General features: G+C 32.2%; 2 protein-coding genes across 9 annotated transcripts; both read right to left on the bottom strand.

The window, feature by feature from the left end:
• Window positions 1-1,079: 1,079 nt before the first annotated feature.
• On the bottom strand, window positions 1,080-9,868 carry LOC107420635 (CSC1-like protein RXW8). Of its 8 annotated transcripts, XM_060817415.1 has the most exons (13): window positions 9,626-9,859; window positions 9,271-9,497; window positions 8,017-8,319; window positions 6,890-7,036; window positions 6,476-6,539; window positions 6,147-6,356; window positions 4,831-5,010; window positions 3,884-4,182; window positions 3,515-3,791; window positions 2,721-2,999; window positions 1,836-2,069; window positions 1,572-1,746; window positions 1,084-1,485 (listed from the first exon to the last, which is right to left on the bottom strand). In XM_060817415.1, the coding sequence occupies exons 3-13, from the start codon at window positions 8,295-8,297 to the stop codon at window positions 1,424-1,426; spliced, it is 2,208 nt and encodes a 735-aa protein (XP_060673398.1). In that variant the 5' UTR covers window positions 8,298-8,319; window positions 9,271-9,497; window positions 9,626-9,859; the 3' UTR covers window positions 1,084-1,423. The 8 variants fall into 8 exon arrangements, with proteins under 8 accessions (XP_060673399.1, XP_060673397.1, XP_060673396.1 ...); XM_060817416.1 differs by having other exon boundaries at window positions 1,080-1,746; window positions 3,884-4,122; window positions 9,626-9,868; XM_060817414.1 differs by having other exon boundaries at window positions 1,082-1,746; window positions 8,017-8,315; window positions 9,626-9,864.
• An 8,890-nt stretch (window positions 9,869-18,758) lies between these two features.
• On the bottom strand, window positions 18,759-21,089 carry LOC107420607 (1-aminocyclopropane-1-carboxylate synthase 3). Its single transcript, XM_016029605.4, has 4 exons — window positions 20,879-21,089; window positions 20,233-20,364; window positions 19,949-20,109; window positions 18,759-19,797 (listed from the first exon to the last, which is right to left on the bottom strand). The coding sequence occupies exons 1-4, from the start codon at window positions 21,017-21,019 to the stop codon at window positions 18,816-18,818; spliced, it is 1,416 nt and encodes a 471-aa protein (XP_015885091.3). The 5' UTR covers window positions 21,020-21,089; the 3' UTR covers window positions 18,759-18,815.
• Between the last annotated feature and the right edge of the window lie 1,580 nt (window positions 21,090-22,669).

Below are 22,669 nucleotides of genomic sequence, written 5' to 3'. Positions count from 1 at the left end.
ACTGTTTGCATTAACCTTAGAGGCTTGGTTCATGTTTGGGATTTCGTGGTCGTTTTCCAAAATTTGTCATGGGACGTGTATTTTCTCCTACAGTGCGTTGGTCGCTAAGCTCCCATGTTTTTCCGGTAGGTGAAATGTCTTTTCTTGTGGAATCAATGGGAGAGCTTTTGTTTGTTATGGAATCAGAGAATTTTGGAAATCAATACTTCGGATTTACCAGATTTGAGGGATAATTCAATCTACTTTATAAATAAAAATTCAAAATCCGGATTTGACTGTTACTTATAGTATTGGAATCTACAATCTACGACTTGAAATAAAAAAAAAAAGATAATCAACCAAGTTTACGATATGAAAACTACTTCGGCACCATTTTGGTTTTGTTCCTAATCCTTGGATCGTTAAGATATTTAATTTCGTATCCAAAAATTTTACAAATTATATTATCCTATTTAATGTTGATTATCGGTTGCTAATTAAGTTATTTTGATTTGCAGGTGCCCCTACCCATTTCTTACATCTGATAAAAATAGTAAGCATTCGAGCCATGAATGAAAAGTCATTGCCAAACATGTATCTCTAACTGTGTACATTAAATTTTTTGGCTGATAAAATAATGTCACTACAGTAAATTTTTAGGAAACTTATATTAGTGCCGGAAAGTTCTAGCTTTTCGGATCTCGATCTTTCACCGTTTGCTGATGTATACACATCTTCTCCTCTCGGTTATGAATCAGCAGACTTTTCCTCCAGCCGGGAGCTCATCACACGTACAGATGCCATTTATATATCAAAAGAACATTCAACTATTATTATTATTTTGAACTGTGGACATTATCGTCACATGTTATTAGTATTATTTTTGAACTATGGTCATTATTGTGGTATGTTGCATTTAAGAAAGATTATTATTTTAAGGTTTTAGGCTGACTCTTAAGACACAAATCCGTCTAGATAATCCACTCATTGTTGGCTCTATTTATTCTCGGATAGACACCTCATACGGTTTCTGCAGAATTTGCTACTGCTTGCCTCTTGCTTAAACAGAGTATCTCTTGTCACGCTTATCACTTGTGCAAAAATGGTTTTAATAACATCATTCATCGCGCTCACTACATGAAATATCAATGTTTTTTGTCTGTATCGTACAAAATTTCTGCTACCAGTTCTGCCTTCACACGGTTTAAAAAAAAAAAAAAAAAAAAAAAAAATCTGGGAATTTTTGAATAGGAAAGAGTTCCTCATCCGTATGCCTAAGCAACACTGCATTTTTCTGCTAATTTGTCCTACTACCTACCTGTACATTTTCTCCAGTCCTTCTTCAAGTGCCATCGGCATGATGGCGGGCGTATGAGAATTTGCACATTAACATGTTGAGTATGTACAAATAAGAGATGCTCAATTTACTTCTTGTAAAATTCTGCTATTCTAAACTGTGATGGACAGCCCATGATCCAATTCCAATTATTTGGCCAAGTTTTTTCCCTGAAAAGTGAAAAGCAAAGACAACCAGGCAATTACATCTCTTATTCCAGATACAGGAACTCTCCCAAGCGTTGGATGAATCAAACCTGGCTTCACATGTTCTGGATCTGGAATGCTGTCTGCTTTCTCGTGATGATTAGATATTTCGGATCTACGTGAGTCATTACAAGTTTCTGTATGGGTATAAGCTGAACGCAACTGTTGATAAATCTCTTCCATCTTCCCTGACTGCTCATCTCGTCGATCCATCTTAATAAGAATCTGTAAAAAGGCCACTCATCAAACATACTAGCACTGCATGGATATAAACAAAAACAAACAAATCTGAAGTCCCCATTTTAAATCATTACCTCTGCAGCATGGTTCCTAAATATTGGGAGAAATCGCTGCCGGCAATACTCATAAAATAGAAGAGTACCAATAAACAGTGGAATGGTGAAGCCTGAAGCCACTGGCGATTTTCTTAGTCCAAAAACCCCAAGAGCAATTACTTGCATGAAAACCAATGAGAAGATTGTTGTATTGTGGACAATGGGCCAAAACTGTCCTCCACTTTCATATTTTGAAACATAAACATTGAGTATCTGAAATTACCCCAAGGAAAATAAAAAAGAAAAAAAGAAAAAACAACAATAAGAAAAATGGCAAATTATTGTCCCCCACCTAAAGATAATAGTAAGCACTGAAAGGAAAAGAAATTATTAGAAAAGAGAAAAACAGAAGTAACCATCAAATAAGCAATCAGTTGAAAAAATAGGATGGAAAACATTTGTCAACAGTTGCATTGTGAAAGAATTGTTACTAGGAACACCTACTTATGAACATAGGAAGCCTTAGAGTGCTACTTTCACATGATTGAAATCATTATATCCTAAGAGATGGGCGCCATCTATACATAAACACCTTTATGGGCCGTAATTCGTCTTAAGGTCAATGTGTCCAACGCAAGCCTTGACTTATTTATGGTTTTTCTATTTATTTAACTTCTATATATACATGTATATTGGTTATTTAGTGGGATGGATCCGTCTCAAAACATGGGCTAATAAAAGAATTTTTACTATTAACACTTGCTTATGCACAAAGATTGAAAATGTTGTAAACAAGACAGTTGATGCATGACCAAAAAATTTAGATCAAGTACAAGATGCATAAATTCTATTTACTGGCATAAGAACGTATAAGAAAACAGGACCCAAAAAAAAAAAAAAAAAGGTTAAGAGGGAAGTGCTCACCTGGTTTCGATATACAAAGTAAGCAAGTACAAAGTAAACCAGCAAGAAGGGCAACATTAGGGGCACCAAGATGGAACAGGTGAAGCCAAGGAATCCAAACAGTAGGACTCTTGGCATTTCAGTATGGTAAGGAAAAGACATTGTGCCCTCAGGTGAATCATCCTTGATTCTAAGTATCCACTTTTTAATCACATTGCAAAGAAGAGGAAATAGTTGCATTACTTCGCATGACAAGCTTGCCCAACCAGATGATAAAACATAGGTCATGAAGAAGCTAGTCTGAAAATTTCAAATACACAAGCATAATTAATAGCTAATAATGAAATTCTAAGCTTCCTTAAGGAAACATAAAGATCAAAATACAATTATTTTCGCAAGAATCTTCTCTCTTGTATTTTTGGCCTAGTCAATACGCAAATAAACTATGGTGGAAGTATCCCTCTGCCAACCATAAACTAAACCTACCAATGAATTATATTACCATTAGGATTCTTTTATAATAAAAAGACACTTTATGGAGCCTTACATTCAGTAATCAATAACCCTTTAAATTCATATTAAGGGGCAACAATTACAGAAACATAAATTTTTAACATCCATAATAGAAGGATTGATCATTTATGTTGGATACTATATCCAAATCAGATCACAGTAGAATAAAATAATGAGCACTTTAAAAATGCACATAAACTAGCAAAATCATAATCATAGATAAAAAAATAAAATTGAAATCCATAATCAGGGAATCCTTATATATATTTAATTAAATATATTTTAGAAGAAAGACATATCACCTGTAATGGAATTGCATTGGCAAGTTGGGCAGGTATGTCTTTCACACTAGAAAATACACGCAATTGTCGGATAACAGACCCTGTAAAGACATTAACAAAAAAGACATTCCAGATTGTGAAGTACAAGACTTTGCAGCATGCACTCTTTTTCCTCCCACTGCGGGAGATGCACCCCTCCGCTGCTGAAAATAGCATCATGGTTGGTGGAACCGCATAAAATGCTAAAATCAAAATCACACTTGGTAGGTAACCTGTTACCAACTGGCTAAAATATTTCCTGCACGATAAGAATAGTGATAGTTCAGTTCAGAGCATTATAGAATAGCTTAGATAATAAACATGATAACTGGTCATCTAGGCAATATTTACTTCTTCAAAATTCCTCTAAGGAAAGGAAATGTTTGCTGAAGCTGCTCGAGTTGAGTCAGGCCTTGTACAACAGTGACAGGAATAAGAAACACTAGCATGAAAGCAATTGCAGCCATAAGCGTTGCTATCTTGCGGATCCACAGTTGACCATATGGTATCCAAAGGTTGGACCAATAAACATCATGTGGATCTGGAGCCATGTCTGTCACCCATGACATGGGATTTGACGACTGAAGAACCTGAGAAGCAACAACAGCAGCATAGCGAGTCTTAAAAAAGACAAAAGCAGCAGCACATTCCTGCATGAAACAAGCCATATAATTAGGTCACACTGTTTTTCACATAATTTCTTTTATAACTCACATTGAACTCAAACACTAACACATTCACCCGGAGAAAAAAAAAAAAAAAAAAAAACACTAATACATAAGGTAAATTCTGAAACAGCAAAAACCTTGAGAAGAGCAATTGCATTCTGAAATAAAATGAATTTTTAAATACACTGCAGATAAGGATTTCACAAAGCACCGAAGGCTCCAAGCCACTTGTTTACACCTACTGGTGGAGGCTTCTCACATGAATTTTAAATAATTGTCTAAAATAATATTGGAGAGACTATCACCCACAAAAATACCTCATTATTTAAGAAAAAGCTAGAAAGGCTGCTAGAACAAAGCAACATAACAAGAACACATAATAATTTCGTAGAACTCATGGAGGCAGAACTGCTTTGAAGATGCAATAAACTAAAACAACATAGCTTTTCTTTAGGGACTCACAAAACATCCCTCTTTTAATAATTTATCATGAATTGAACAGTTACCTACAAGTAAAACAAACACAATTGTCAGATCAAGTGAAAATAAAGCCAGTTAATAACAACTGGATGTGGATGCATGAATAACCCGAAAACCAAGTTAGTTATACAAAAACAACCAAAATCTTACCTTTCTTCTAGCCAAATCCAAGTCACCCAAGCTTTTCCCTCTAACACTGTCCGGCTCAGAAGATAGGATCTTAAAAGAATTTGGTGGTCCTCCACAAAAACCACATCGCATTAAACCTTGTCTACAACTATGTTCCCCAGTAGCAGCCTTAAAAATCCTGCACATTTTCTCTGCATCACTCTGCAAAGTTGAACATACCATGAATATATGAAATAGAAAAGGTATAGATTTCTATTTTAAAATGAAAAGAATTTAGTATTTTGCACCTTGCAACCTTAATCAAGTTCAACAAAGCTTCCATCCACACTGAAGATGGAATTTATATATAAAGTTCATTGCATCATAAATGATTATGAAGAACCTCACAGTGGTTGACATATCTGTCTAGTTGAATAAATTAACTAAAGAACAGTTTGACATTAGCACCATCATCCAAGTCTCATCCCAAATAATTTAAATGTCTAACCCCAAGAAAATTCAGATAACATATGAAAACAACCATCAGCCATAAAATGCTATCAGCACATGGAACCTGGAGTTATGTAAGACAGCCAAACATGCTTCATTGTATTAAAATGTTGGCAGTCAAATCAGTAAAATTTGAAATATGCTAAAACCAATCATTGCTGTTTCTTTATGTTTTAAACAATTTGATTTCCTTTACATTCATAAATTTTATCAGTAGATATGGCATATTCTACTTTTTGATTCACCAGCAAAACCACCAGCAAAAATAGATTATTGTACATTCTACCCAAAATCCATCCTCTCAGTTCCTCATTATTGCAGGTGTTATGAAATCTCAGAGCAATAAGTTTGATCATATATAATGATTAATAACAAAAGTTCAGCATACTAACATTAAATGCTCCAATATTATCCTCAAGTCTCTAACATTAGTGTGCTTCTACAAATAAATAAAATAGCAATTAAACTTGCCATGGACACTAAATTAGTTTGAACAAGGATACAAGGGAATAATTTAATCAAACAAAGTCATACTTGACATGATCGACAAGGTGAAAAATATCCAGTAGAAATAGGAATAAGTGCAGACTTTGCTATGAATTTTCATAAGAACCCAGCATGTGATTTACCTTGTCCAACTGAAACGACAAGGTGTTTGATTCCATCAGTAAAATATGAAATTGTTAGCTGGTATTTCAAATATTGAAAACATTATAACCTTAGTCCAGAGGAAAACAATTATGGGAATGCAAAATAAACAATGTATAAAACAAGTAACAAGTATTAAAACAGTGGCGTAGCTCACAAATTTACATTTCTATCATAAACAATTTAAGGCAGATGCGCACCATCAGTTTCTGAACTGTACCAGATCGCTGCACCATTTGGTGTGACAAGTATCCTGATGCATGATAATCTGTAAAGAACTTTTCTACTGAATCACTGTATGATTCATCAGGGTTCCAGGGAATAGCACGAACAAGAACTGTAAAATGACTTGGCTTTGGTGGAGATCCATCAATATGATCTAGTCTCATTTTAGCGATGCTCTTATATTCCTGTAAATTGAAGCGATTAACAAATAATTTAAAACTTTGGATTAGTACAAAATGAATCTTTTAGAATAAATAAATAAATGACAATTGTAGAACAGAAAATAGGGTTTTTACATCCTTACCAAGTAAAGGAGAATACAAGCTGCACAGGTTATGATATATAATGCGAGGCAGTGACACCAAAGCCTGAGATATATTGAAATGAAAAGAAATAACCGATAAGTGACAGGCTTTTAGATGCAAATAACTCAAGCAAATAAAATCAGCAAGTGCACTGCTGCCTTTTTTTTTTATACCATGAGAAAAGAGTAATAGTAAGTTCAGATTTGTAAATCATTATGCTTCTATTATAGTTTTATATTTCCCACATGAAAAGACAAAAAATTGAGACCAATATCCAGAGAACTTATTTGCATGTTGCAAGTTGGAAAAGTAAAAATGTATTAATAAACATACATCAATTATAGTTTTCTTTTATACTTATAAATTTATAAAAATGAAAGAGCTCTTTATTTGATTAACAGTGTAAAGCATACCATTTTGAGCCTTCTGGGACATTTAAGATGGTAAATGCTTCCAGAGATTCTCTAGGGATATGCTGGTGATGAATCATTTTCCCATAATAATTCACAGGAAGCACTATAAAACAACAAACAACTGCAGAAATGGAAAAAATCCGAATACTGTAGAGGATAACAAAAACAAGAAGATTAGCACCTGAAATGAGAAATTATAAACCAAATAGATAGAAATGTAGTTTACAAATAAATAATTAGACAGAAGGCGAACATGTAAAACACCTACTACGAACTGGTAAATGACAATTAGACACTGCATTTTTTCTTTTCTTTTCTTTTCTTCTTTTCACAAATAACATTTGAACATTATGAACATTACATAAACGATTTAATGTGAAATATAGACAATCTTATCACTGCCTCGTAGGTTTATCTCAGTGTTTTATGATAGTGTCTATTAGACTACACCTCTAATTATCTACTTCACTATCCATACCCCTGTATAGCCATTCAGTTTGAGACGATTATTTCTTCCAAAAATAGATTCTGATTACATTCTGAAACCATTATACAATTAAAAATGTATATAGTTAATTTAAATGCAATAAAGTAGCATGTCCAACCATAACCTTTTGCTTTTTTTAGCTTTCTCAATTACTCAATATGCTCCCAAGTCAAGAACAATAGATTCCAAATTTCCAATCCATGACCTTATTGTTTGCCTTTTATGTTTCAAACCTTCAGAAATTAATGCTGCTTCGTTTGAGTATTTTCTTAATGGATTTAAAATCTATTATCTGGTTAACTGGATATGTTATGGTTTTAACTTCTTCACTAGCGTGTTCAAAAATATTTTATACTCTCAATTATCAGGTAGTCATCACTCAATAAATAAGGAACATATTTCAAAAAGTTTATGGAATTCCAGGTAGCCCAAAATTCATAATCAATATCACAAACTTACTGCACGAAATCTAATCAAGGAGATTTTCAACTTGGACCGAAACTTAAACTGGAATTTAGACACCTGCCTAACAACAAGCACTAATATAGAGTTGGCATAACTTTCACCAAACAAAATATAAGACACAGAGCTATAATTGTCCATTGCTTATAACTTTAGAGAAGGTATAGTGTTTCATTACCTAAAAACAATTATCCTGAGAAAAGCCACGGCATCCAAGCCACCAATAGTCAGTAATTCTTCCTCAGTCGTTTCCCAAGCTTTCAGAATCCAACTAGGAGAAGGCACAAATCTCTCCAAGCTAAAAGGATCTTTCTGTCTATAACGACCAGAAGCAAGCCTCCGCCCAAAGTACACACTTACATTGCTTGGTTGTTTTCTCAATATGGAATATAGTGACAAAAGTATCGTACATATGGCTGTATTAATTCCAGCAGAAGTCAAAAGAGCAGAAAGTTCCATCTCCAGCCGCTATATCTGCTAGCTTCATGTATCTCATTACCAAGAAGAAAGACATAAGACATCCAGGTTATATCTGTGAGCTGAATGCATAATTTTGTTTTAAAACCAATATTGGAGGGACAAACAGCTTTATCCATTTACTAGGGTTCATAAGCATAATGTATGACTTAGCTATGATTAGATCCTTATGGTACAAATATTATATTTAAACAGAGTTCTCAAAAAGAAAATGAGCATAATAGCACGCATGAAAAAACAGCCGTATTCACAAAAATTTCCACATTAAGATAACCAATACATGCCAGAAGTACTTCAGATATTGTGATGATCCTATTATATCTATATTTTCAAACTCCACACAGTCTCTGTGTTTTGTTGTGTTAAGCAATAATACAGTTATACAGGAAAGCAATTTGAAAGTTTCCGAATGATATAGCTTCCTATTTCAAAAGTGCAAAACTTGTTTAATCAGATTCACCACTTCTTAGCTTTGCTTATCTTCATAAAAACTAATAATTATGCATCTTTTTTTCTATGCAACAATCTATTTTATTTTCCTAAATTACTCCTCTAGATGGATTACAAATGGGGAAAATAGTTCGTGGTTCTCCCAAAAACTGACCTGCTAATAATCTAGTTTCCCTAATTAACCTCATTCCTCCTACTACCAATACAATTGAAACGTGACGAGCATTAGTCTTGCGAGATTTTATATATATATATATATATAGAATCCCAATTGCTAAACTATTTTTGGCTAAAACTCGTTGAAATTCACATCTAGCAAAAGTAAATTAAATCATCAATGATAATTAGCATAAAAGGAAAACGAATCAAAATCAAACCACAAGGCAAAAACCATACATTATAAATAATTATATGCAATAAGAAAAATGGAATCGCAGTGCAGAATTAATTAAAAAAAAAAAAAGAAAAGAAAAGAAAAAGAAAGAGAGAAAGAAACGCTCAGTACCTGTAAAAATCTGCACCTCGTCGTCGAAATTCAAATTCAACAGGGAATTCCTGTTAGAATCCTCAAGTCGACGAAAACTCAATACGGAACACCTTCAATATCTATAAACTGGTCGAAAACTCCACGGGAAACAAACAAGTGATCTTATGCGAGAAGCGAAAACGATCGAATATCTAAGAACGTGACTGAGGCCAAATCTTATACGCCATTGCCGTACTTTGCTTCGACTTCACAGAAGTGAAAAATGATTGATTAGAAGGAAGAGAAAGATTTTTTTTTAAAACTAAAAAAAAAAAAACAATGGAATAGAATAAAAAAAAAAAAAATTAACCGCGAAGAGAGACAATAAGAAAACCTCAGAAATCCCACAGGAAGAGAAGCAAAGAGAACCACTTTTCACAGTTTCTGTCAAGATCAACACGCAATTTGTATAGGCAAAGGCGCAAAGATGCGAGAGCGAATGCCACGTAATTTTGTATCATTTCACAATCGCGGGATTTTTGCTGCAATAGAGGAAATGCCCACGTGGCTGCCATCGAGGCGACAGTCCAAATATACAAGATGTTCAAACCACCATAACCGTTGCCGGTTCCTTTTTTCCTTATTTATTTATTTATTTATTTTGTTTGGTTATGGTTTGTGTTGATACATCACGGTCTGTCGTATTAATATTCACTCGTTGATGTTCTCAATCATAGATTACTACTAGATTATTCCAACCCATTCATCAGAGATTAGATGCACATGAGAGAGAGAGAGAGAGAGAGAGAGAGAGAGAGAGAGACCTCTTTCCTTAAACAACGGTTGTTGTAGTTGCTTATGACAGACGCAAGCCCGGAAATCCAGTTATATTGAACTGGCAACTGGCTAGTGGTAGTGGCATATGCCATTCCAGTTGGGCCCTAAATTAAGCAACTGGGCCAGACTGGTCTTACAGTTTCGTATATCAGCTCTTGTTGTGAATTCTATTAAAATGTCTAATATTATTTCCCGTATTGATTGATTTTTATTTATACATAGACTTATTACACTGGTAACATATGTAATTTTTGTTTTAGTTTATGTTTGTTTAGTTACTTTATAACATATTTACAATTATGTTATATTAATTTAAATTTAGCAAATATTTATTTCTTCTTAATTAATTGTTATCCATGCTCAGTTTGTCAACCATCTTTTTTCTTTACCCAAACCTTTTTGTCTCAAGAACTAATTAGTCAGCAGCAGCTGCTGGTTTGGTATAAATTTAAGATGATGAGACAAAATAAATAAAGGAGAATGGATAGGAAAATGCAAAAGTAAAAGAAGCCTTTTTCTGGGTCAACATAACCGACAACGAATTAGATTTCCTTTTTATTTTTTTAATATTTTTTTGGTGAATACTAATAAGATTTTCTTGTTTTATTATTTGATCGCATGTCCCCTAGTAAAGTAAACGCTGACAGGAAGGAAAAAATAAAAAATAAAAATAAAAACAAATAAAACAAACAAATACCCAAAAAATTAAAAAAATAAAATAAAACAAACAAATACCAAAAAAAATAAAATAAAAACACACACACAATTACTGCATCTAAGTTCAGATTTAGGCCCAATTTCATTTACAAGATTCTCGCTGTTATGGAGCAATAATAGCCAACGTAGTGTTCTCTGTTTATTTGGTGAATGTCAGAGATTCGTGGTGGAATTAATCCCCGCCAAAAGTGAGAATATATAATAAAGATTTTTTTTTCATTTGATTCATTTTTCTTTTGCTATTCATTTTACATCAGATCTTTTAAAACGTTAATTAAGTATAGTTTATCTTTTTTATGTTATAATTTTTTTATCATTTACAATATCATAAATGATTGTAAATATGTAAATGTCAATGTTATATTAATTTAGTTAGTATACCAACTGAATCAATTTAATTTAAATAATATATATTATATCTATTAAGTATTTTTACTTATTTGATATTACTTAATAATATCATTTTATATAAAATATTTCAATGGAAAATTTTCATAAACTTTTGGAGTTTAAAAATTCATTATTTACCTTTTAAGTGTGAAGTCTCTTCTTCAATTTAACTGTAGAGGGGTTCAATTTGATAAATGCATTTATATCTTGTATAGAAAATTGTATTTTTTGCTTTGCGTAATGGTCCACCCTTTGTATTAGCCTTTCGAGGCTAGGTTCAAGTTTGGGATTTTCGTGTCCGTTTTGCAAAATATGTTACGAGACTCGATTTTTCTCCAACAATACGTCAATTGCTAAAGTCAAATGCTTTAGCTGCAGAAGCACAAGCTTCTCCTGTGGAATCAATGGGAGAGCTTTTGTTAGTTTTGCCGTTGCTAGGAGAATCACTGAATTCAATTGGATTTGTTGTTTATAAGCTGGATTATGGTGGAAAAAGATGCGAATCTATGGAAACGTTACCTAATCATACTCTTTTTATGAGAAAAAATGGATATATTTCAATGTTCACAATGGATTTACCAGAACTGAGAGAAAATTGAATATACTTCATAAATGAAGAATGAGATTTAAGCGTTACGTGTAATATTGGAATCTACGACTTGAAAGAAAAAGAAAAAAGGATAGTCAAGCAGGTTTATGATATGAAAGATTGCAAGGCTACTTCCGCAGCACCATTTGGGTTTGTTCCTAATCCTTGGATCGTGCGCCATGTAGATCATCTTCCTTTAAGGTATTTTCGTATCCAATAATTTAATAAAATACGTTACTTTATTGATTGTGATATAGTTATCCAGTATTAGTTTCTAATTTTAAGTTATTTTGATATACAGGTGCCTCTGCCTTTATCTTCCATATGATAAAAAAAAAAAAAAGCCATTGATGAAAAGTCATTGCAAAACATGTATCTATAACAATTTTTGCTATCACTGCATTTATTAAGTTTTGCGGTTGATAAAATAATATGTCACGATAGACAAGTTTTAGCAATAATACTGAGTTATCACAAAAGTCAATTAGTACTAACAAGTTTATATGGTATAAATTTTCTATTAGTCTAACAAAAATATAAGCAACATACAATAAAATGGCATGTAAAAATGATAGAATATTATAATAAAAGTGATTTTAAATAGGAGATATATAATGGTAAAGCCATTTTATCCTTATCAATTATATTATTTTTTTTTTTTTAAACTAAAAGGATAGAATGATGGCAAGCATTAAACCATCATGATAAAGTACAACTTCAATTAAAACAACTCCACCGCCTCTTTATTTTAACTGCCATCATTCACCCATATGTACATATCTTTATACCTTAATCCTATTCCATTCTCATATAAGCCCCATTCTTGGTGAGAGACATACTTAGAAGCAAAGAGAAAGAAGGAAAGTAGAGAATTAAAAAAAATTTCTCCTAAATATTTATGTCTTTTTTTCTAATATAAGAGATAGGGTATTATTCATTGTGTTTTCTTTATTTTTAGAAAAAAAATTATCATATTCTTTTGTTATAATAAAATTATTTTAAAATTGTTAATTATTTTATGTGTATTTTATTTGAATATTTTTACACACAAACTTCTTATTTTTATAATTTCTACTTCAGCTGAAATTATATGTCATATACCAAAATATCTTAACAATTGGAAATAAGAATACGGAGGGAGAAGATTATATGTTCGTTTATGAAGCATGCTTGGTCCTTAAACAGAAAATCATATACGATTAGGAATTTTGGCAAAGATTTTGCATTTATTGGTTTTGCCGTTGCTTTACCAAAATATCAAAGACCGGTTCTTTACAAATTTGATCAGTCAACTAGAACAACTCCTGCGTGTGGAAATCGTAGTTGCCTTTCTACCAGCTACAATGAATGTATGGATGGGCTTTGGTTTTGTTGAAGTTACACTTCGAGAAGATCTAGATTTGGTGAGGTACCTCTTAACCAAGTTCAGCTATCTCACCATTTTGAAGAAACTTCCGAACTGAGGGTAAGGCAAACTGACTGAGAATCAATAGGTAGTTGGAGTCTCAGTATTAGATAGGAGCTTATAGCAAACATTCTGCTAGGAGCTCATGTGATTTGTTGTTTTGATGTTTTATGCATTTTTTAGGGGAAAATTGTGATAAACTGAGATTAGCACATAAAACATATTGGAAAAAAACCGTCATTTGTTGATTTTACTGTTGCTCTATTTGAGGTTTTGAAAACAGAGTCAAAAAACTGTTGAAGAATAAATCTCATCGCTGACTATATGAGTTTTTCTTTCTTTTTGCAACTATAAAGTCAATAAGGTTGTGTTAAGCTCGTTCTCGAAATGTTCTAGTGTCTAATGGGTATTAATGATCAATACACCTTTAACCTTTAAGTCATGGTTTTATGCTTGGCTATAGGCTTTCTTCTAAAGCAAACTTGAGCAGTGTACTGGGGTAATTTTGATAGTAGCCTACCATTTAAGATCTCTATTGAACCTGCCAAGTAAATAAAACAAACAAAGATGGATCAAATTTTACTAAACGAAGAAATTAGCTTGCATAATTAAGACCATGAAATACAATGTAGATGTTGTAATTGAGAATTAAAGTCTGTTTTTTTCATCGAATTGTAAGTACTTGTTAATTGCTCACAAATATTAATCTGATTTAAATGACTGCATAGGAAGTATTTGTCTTTTTTCGTCGAAAGGGAGGAAGTATTTGTGAAACTTCAATGTCAGTTAGTGTACAAAATTTCGAACAGACTAAAAAATTTAAGACAATGAACAATTAATTAGTTCAATTAATCTCCTTAATTGAACCTGGAATTTAATAAATGATAATAATCAAGAAAAACCAACCTTGGATCTTTAAAGTTTGCTGCATTATTAAAATGGAAGTTTAAAATTTCTTAGAAGTATACAATATGTATACATAGGTCATTCAGAAATAAATTCAGCCTAATTGTTTGATATATCTTTGATGAATGGCAATAATACTTTCCTTCTTTTCTTTTCTTTTTCCCTTCTTTTCGGGAAAGAAAAGTACAAAAATAAATAATAGATATTAAAATATCAATAGGAGATGATTGTTAATTATGATAAAGATGGAGAATCACCAATCCAATGGTTTTTTTTTTTTTAAATTCAAAATTAAAAATTTTTAATTCAATATTATTTTTATGGTGATTTTTAATTGATTAGATTATAATTTTTTAATTTATTATTAAAATAATATATTGTAATTATATATATAGTACATCTAATACACTTTATTAGCAATAAAGACATTATAGAATATCATTAAAGGTTAATTTGTTTACTCTGTATATTTATTTATTTTAAAAAACAATACACAGTGTATTAATTAATGTCAGTGTATTAATTAATGTCATACTGTAAAATGTAGATTATCGGAGTAAATTGGTTTGTTGTCACGTGAGTAGTTTTTCTTTTGTCATGTGCTCAGTTTAGTTGTGTTGGTTGTGTTAGTTTGGGTTGTTATTCCTTTTTGACAAGTGTCTCGTTTGTATTGGTTACTTTGTCATTGTAATGAGACCGTTAGCTCTGTGTATAAGCTGAAATTATCAGCTTTCATTGTAAGCAACCTTTATCTTCGGGGAATTACACACATTAGCTATTTTCTCTCTCATTTTCCCGCTCTGTTTTGTTTACAAAGCCCAGCTTACTTTCTTGAGTTTAGCTCAGATGGATCAAAGAAATAGTTTGGACCGAAAAAGATTGGGACCTGGACCATCACCGAAGATGGATTATACACAGTACACGTACAAGCCACATCGAACAGATTTGGTCGCTGGTGCACCCAAAAACATCTCTTGGTAAAAATAGCACGTGCCTTTTCTACATCATAAAGAAATTATAAATTATTATTATTATTATTTTTTTTTTCCTTATTAAATTTCATTCCAAACAAACCGTAACGGTCTGTTACACCATTAGACGGACGCTAATTGGCAAACCCATCTGGTTAGCGTCGATCTTGTCTTAGAATAACTTTTATCGCTAGCAGATGTGACGAGTCCTTGATTGAGATGGCAAAACAATCCATGTAATTCAATCTTCAAAGGGAGGACGAGGACCAGTACAAGCTTCTTTGATCCAGATATGGGATGGAAGCTGGGACGAATGGAGGCTGAGACAATGATTATACTTTTCATCCCATTTATATATGAATATTTAAAAGAAAATTAAAAATATTCTATATATATATATATATATATTTACATATTTATTAATATTGAATAAAAATAAAGATTAAGAAGAAAGGACAAAAATTTTCATCCATTCAAAAAAAAAAATTAATATAATACTTAATAGCAATAAAAACATATAGAATATTATTAAAGATTAGTTTTGTCAGTACTTTATATATTTATTGACAAAAATAAAAAATACATAGTATATAAATTGACGTTATAAAATGTAGATGAATCAAAGAAATTGTTCGGAACGGAAAAGATTGAGACCAGGGCCATCGCTGAAGATGGACCATACACAGCATCCATACAAGCACACACGAGAATAGAAACATCTCTTGCTGTATTGGATATCACTATAGATTAATTCGGTCACTCTATGTATTATTGAAAAAAAAAAAATAGAATACAATACAATATTAATAAATTATAATATTAACTTAATATGTCATAAAAATAAATATATAATTATTAAAAAAATAGTCACAGAGGCATTCGACCTTTCTTTTAACACTCTACCAAGAGCTTTTTGATTTATTATCCAAAAAAAATAAAAATAAAAAGAAAAGGAAAAAGAAAAAAGAGAGAGAGCTTCGAGCCTTCTAGCCTCTAGAAAATGTAACAGACACATGAAACTATTCCAACTTGTTTTTATTTTTTTTTTGGTGAATTATTCCAACTTGATTTCTATGCAACTAACTTTGGCATAAACCTCCATGCCCATTCTTGCTTTTAAAAGCCTAGATACTAGAACCAATTACAAAGAAAAAAACCAATTTAGTAGAGACTATAAATACGGTAGTAAATTTAAATGCCAAGCACATATAAATTGCCATGAAAGTCCAGGCCATACACGAGGAAATGAATGATTTGTATATGTAAGCATTTAAAGTAAGGGCCTAATTATATATATATTTTTGGAGGTTAGGAGCCTAATTATATTTGATCAACTATTAACTTAAAGTACACTCACGTGGGAGCTCAGTGGTTAACACACTACAGCCCGGCCAGTGGAAGTCTGAGTTCGAATCTTGGGGGGAAGGGGATGCCAGGGGCATAGCAAAAAACTATTAATTCAAAGTAGTTAAACAACGAACCGTAGATTAGTTGGGCCTAAAATTTTTGGTTGGAAGCCGACTGGGCCCAGCCTGGGTCACTTATGCAAGCTTTGTAGATCAGCCAAGCTTTGAATAAACATGCTCAATTTTTGTTTTGGGTCGTTCGTTTTTACACGACTGAAACTTCTACTTTCATAGTTATTCACATAAAATTACCAAAAAAACCTTTTTTATTTTGTTTAATTCTCTTTTCAAACCTTTAACAAATTTTATTTTCTCTTCAGAGTTTCGTGGAGTGCACTTATCAAATCAGCTTATCGCATTGTTTTTCATCTGGGTCAACTTCGAAGATTGATTCTCGTTGTCCTTCTTCAGATTCTCGTTCTCGTCCAGTAAAACAGCCACCTCGACCATAGTAGCCACCTCGACCATAGTAGCCTTCTCCACCGACCCAAGGTCCTCGCTGGAGTTCGATGGGCTGTAAGTGTAGCTACCAACGAGTTTCCGGCGGAACATTTGCCGATGATGGATTTCCTAGAGGAGCTCTTTTTGTCCTTGCCGAAAGTGGTCGTTGGCCAATTTCCATTTATCTGATACAACCTTTCCAGAGACCTGGAAAAAGAAACATTAAAAAATAAATTTAATGAATCGAAGATAATTCAAAGAGGCAAAAAAGAAAACATTTATTTTGTGGAAAAATGTTTTTTTTTTCATTTATTTAACTACTATGGAAACGCATTTTTTCCATAAAATATAAAATAATCAAGTAAAATGGAAAGTATAACCACTGCACCACACACAATGCACCCAAAAAAAAAAAAAAAAAACAACGGTAGGTTAATAATTTAAAAGGAAAACTGAAAGTTAAGAAGGATATTTTTGTAATTATATGTTAAAATGAAGTGTGAAGAAGGATTTGGATCGTGTAAAAAGAACAGCCCTTTTTTAAAAAAATAAAATAAAATTATAATTCAAATTTGGCAAATATTTATTAGTAAATTGCACAAATTCTTCTCAAGTTTTTTCATATATACCTTTCAATTTATTATTATTATTTCTTTTTTAATTTCATGTGCATCCTTTGTGGTTTAATTTTCTTTTACATAATTTTATTTTCTTAGTCAAACTTTAAAATATAGTGACCAATTTTTTTTTATTATTTGCAATGATAAAAATATCCTCCAAGTAAAATAGAAAATAATTATTCCATCTCTTTAGAAATTATTTTTACGATAAGTTTATTTGTCAATAAATGCCACCTTTGACAAATTTTTTTATTTTGACAATGTAGTTATTTGTATATATGTTAACTTAAGAGTAAATTATACAAACTCATTTTTTATTTTTTATTTTTTACTTTAATACTCTATATATTGATTTTATTCTTGTCTTTGTAAAAAATTAAACCTTTTTGACCATCAAATTTTAAAGTTTGGCTAATCGGGTGGGACTATGTTAGAAGATATTGATTTTGAAGGAAAATTTGTGCAATTTTAACAAATCGAGTGCGGATATGAAAAAGCTTAAAAATAAAAGAGGAAGTTAACGTAATTTACCCCATCTGTATAGCTTGTTATCGATTATCAGTTTATCACCATCCTTTTCTTTTCCTAAACCTCTCTTTTCGCAACATCTAACCAGTTAGTGGCCTTCATGTTCGATATTTGGTGGAAATATTTTTATAAAAAAAAAAAAAAAAAAAAAGAAAAGAAAAGAGGAGACAATATGGAGAAGATACGAAAAACTAAAAGGGAAAAGACAACGACTAGCTATAGCAATAACAAATAGATTTAATATCTTCTCTCTTCATTAGTATGTGTAGCATTGTTTGAAAACATAGATAAAGAAATTTAAAAAAAAAATACAAAAGAATAATTTTTAAATAAAATAAGATTATATTATTAAAAAATAAAAATAAAGATAAAAAAAAAAAGAGACAGAAAATCTAATTCTATTCAAATACAAAAGTAAAGAAGAAAATAATATAATTTATAATAGCAATAAAATTACAATGTAAAATATTCAATAGGGATTAATTTTGTTAGACTCCATATATTTTTTGACAAAAGAAAAATACAGTATATTAATTGACGTCATAAAATGTAGATGAATCAAAGAAATTGTTCGGAACAAAAAAGATTGGGGCCAGGAGACAGTCACTGAAGATGGATCATACACAGCACACGTACAAGCACACACCAAAACGGACTTGGTCGCTGGTGCATCAAATAACATCTCTTGCTAAAAGTAGCACGTGCATTTTTCTACACTAAAGAAATATTATTATTATTATTTGTCAATTATTAATTTTCCACCCGAAACAAATCCTAACGGTCTGTTTCACAATCAGACGACGCCAATTGGCAAACCCATCTGGTGAGCATCGACTTTGTCTTTGAATTGCGTAGCAAAGGTTGGTGCTTATTCCATCTGCCACTAGCAAGATTGGCAGACGTGACCGAGTCCGTGAAGGCCTTGACACGTTGCATTGCGACCTTTAGCGTTTCCACAGACATATTGGCAAAGCACATTCTAAACCACCCAGGTTCAGGGCAGTGGCAAGAAGACCCAGGTGAGACATTCAAACCGACGTCGCAAAGTATCCTCTTCCACAGCTCTTTCTCTGCTTCAAAACTCCCGGACTTTAAAAGATGCCTCATATCCACCCAGCAAAACAAACCGGCATTACTTTTCAAACACTTAATCCCTGCATTCTTAAGCCCCGAAACCATAAGTTGCTTCCTCTTTTGGAGTCTTTTTCGGTTAGTTTTTATGTATTTGCTAGTGAATTTCTTGTCGGACAGAATTTGGGAGAGTAAATACTGAGTCTGGGACGAAACTAGCCCGAAGCTTGACATCTTTGTCGCTGCTGAGACAACTGTTTCATTGTTAGAGTAAATCATGCCGACCCGAAAACCGGGCACACCGAGATCTTTTGAGAGACTATAGACGATATGAATTCTGTTCCACACTTGGGTATCTTCGAGTTTTCTACTCCCTACAGCTTCTGTAATACTCACAAAGCTCGGAGAGTCAAAAACCGTTCCGGAATAAATTTCATCGCTGACTATATGGATGTTTTTTGCGATGATAAAATCAATAAGGCTGTTAAGCTCGTCACGAGTGGTGCTAGTGCCTAGAGGGTTCGAAGGATTAGTAATCAGTACACCTTTAACTTTTAAGCCAAGTTTTTGTGCTTGATCATAAGCTTCTTCTAAAGCAGAGGATGTGATTTTAAAACCATTTGAACTTGAGCACTTTATTGGGACAATTTCAACGCCCGTCCTCCATTTAAGATCCCTATCGAACCTGCCAAATAGAGACAGAGAGTGAGAGACGGAGAACGAACTTATAAGATTGTTTTTCCAGACATTAGAAAAACGAAAATACTTGAAAAGATGATAAGGGATTTCACGTGTTGTGAATACATATATATATATATATATATATATATACGCACCCAGGATAGTACGGAACAGGGAGGAGAAAAGCATCGCCAGGGTCAGCAAGGCAAAACATGAGAGTCTCATTTGCTGAAGTTGCACCAGCAGTGAGAACCAGCTTATTGGGATCGAACTTTACCTTGTTTCCTCTTATCTTAGCCATGAACTCTACCAATTCCTAAATCGAGTAAAGTTCAAATTAGATTAAAGACCATCAAAATATAATATAATATATATATATATATATATATATATGTTTTCTCTAACGGAGAAAGATATTGTAATCAGAAATGGGGCTGACTTTCTTGAATGCAGACAAGCCGTGATAGTCTTGGAAAAGAGCCAGCTCTTTGAATACAGATTCCCCATTTTTCATCAACCCTACTGCGTCCGGGTTGCTAGCAATCCATGACTCAAGAAGGTCGAAGGAAAGCTGCAAAAACATTAAAAACACGAATGAGAAACTAAGCCTCAAATAATAATAAATTATTTGTAAGGCTACATACGCATTGTTGTTTTTATTATTATTTTATTAAGGATAAAGGATTTAAACACAAGTCATTATCTAGAAACAGTGGTTTTCATGTTAAAGTGGTTTATGACCAACCAATTTAGTGAGTTTCTGAATTGGCAAAAGTGTTGAAAACTATTGGGCTGTGTTTGGGAATGCAGCGTTGACGTATGGGGATTACTTAAACCATAACATAACGGACAAAATTAGAATATTTTCCATGATAGAGTGGGTGAAAATAATTAGGTAGCATATCCACTATTTTCCTATGAGTATTCATATATATATTATATATATATGTGTATATATTCTTATTAATATATATATATATATATTCATATGTATATATATTCTATAAACTTTTCGGATATATAAAAAATAAATAAATAAAATGAATTTTTCAAGAAAATATTAAACCGGTTGTGGGTTTGCTCACCTGATTCTCTGCAAGTCCCATCTGAATTATTCCGTTTGGATTTTGAACTCTATCATAGGGATTTTTCTCGTATTCTTGCCACCCTAGAAAATAGGAAGAGTCTTGACCATGTGAATCACAACTAATTTTTCTGGACAACATTTTCGTATATTCCTGCTATATATTTAGCCTTATGATGAAATAACTTCTAATAAGCTAGCTTTTCACAGACACCGGGGGGGGGGGGGGGGGGGGGGGTGGAAGAGAGATCGAGAGAGAGAGCAAGTGAGAGAGTGGGACTTTGTTGGGGACTTGGGAGGGATTGACGTGTGCGGGACGCTACTTATAGGAGCTCACCAGATAATAATCCGACATCATCAAACGCGAATTGACGGTGCTGATTCTTTGACTAAAATCGCCAGCTGTTGGAGCTTTCCTCTTTGTTGAATTTAGCAGTTGCTTGTTTTTGTTAAACACAATTTTGACATAAATAATAGACTTATATTTTACCAGTTTAAGATTTTAAGATGAATAGTAAGTTAATACTTTTTATCATTTTTTATTTTTTTTACTTATGCGATCACACGTCAATCTAATTATAATAAGTATATACTTAGAAGCGTAGAAAGGTAGCAAGTATTGTCAATCCTCAACCTCAGTAGTGTACAAAATTACAAACAAAAGAATTAATTTAAGACTATCGATGAACAATTAATTAGCTAGTTCAATTAATCTCCTCAATGAATCTGAAATTTAGTAAATGATAATAATTAAGATAAAACCATTTGTGGCTGTTGATTGATGATCCTAAAAATTTACAATATTATTACCAAAAAAACTAAAAATAAAAAATTTCCTACAAGTATAGACAGGTCATTCAGAATTTAATTCAACCTAATTATTTTATATATCTCATTGATGAATGGAAACAATATTTTCCTTTTTCTTCTTTTTGGCAAAAGAAAGGTACAAGTACAAACAAGAAACTCAACTTTATCATAGGAATTCATAGCTCACAAAAAATTACAAGAAAATTTTTACTATTATTATTAATTTCTTTTTTGCCCAAGAAATACTTGGGTTTGTATTTGCATTTTGACGTCAATCCTTATAGAAAGTTTGATGTGGTACTTTCACCCAAAAACAAAAAAAAAAAATGTTGAATGTAGTACAGTGTGAAAATAGAGGATATTGGATTTAAAGAAGAACACTGAGAGCACCGACATGCTGACATCACTGCAGAAGCCATCTCGCTGTACTGTAAGCATTAAAATTTATTTTTTCATTAATTTTGGTGTGTATCGTGTTCCATATCAATTGTGTTTGACTTTTATTTTTAAATGTTTGTTATTTGTATGGGTTAAAGAATTTTAACTTTAAACTTCTGCTTCGTTTATGTTAAATTGGATATTTAAAATTAAAATTATGTCTTTGGATATTTTGCAGTATGAAAAAAATATGGAATTGGGAGCAATGTGAATTTTAACATTGAGAAATGGATTATCTGAAAAGTGAATTATTCATATATACAACAAAATAGAATGGGAACCTCGTGAGACTAATGCTTTAGCTGATGAGGTTGTCAAGTGCTCTCTTCGTTGCTGTAATTCTGTGATTCATTTTGATGTATCTTCTTTTAGGGATCTTCCCCTATATTTGTGCTCAGATGTTTAGTTAAGGATTTAGAATCCTTGTAATCCTCTTTTGAATGGTCTTTTTTTTTTTTTTCTTTTTTTTTTTTGGGGTCTATTAATGCAGTGTATTTATCAAAAAAAAAAAAAAAAAAAAAGGAACCCGAAAGATAATATCTAC

The sequence above is a fragment of the Ziziphus jujuba genome, chromosome 5 (genome assembly GCF_031755915.1).
Source record: "Ziziphus jujuba cultivar Dongzao chromosome 5, ASM3175591v1".
Taxonomy (NCBI): domain Eukaryota; kingdom Viridiplantae; phylum Streptophyta; class Magnoliopsida; order Rosales; family Rhamnaceae; genus Ziziphus; species Ziziphus jujuba.
The sequence above is the reverse complement of the archived record's forward strand: the minus strand, read 5'-3'. Positions and strand labels throughout refer to the sequence as shown.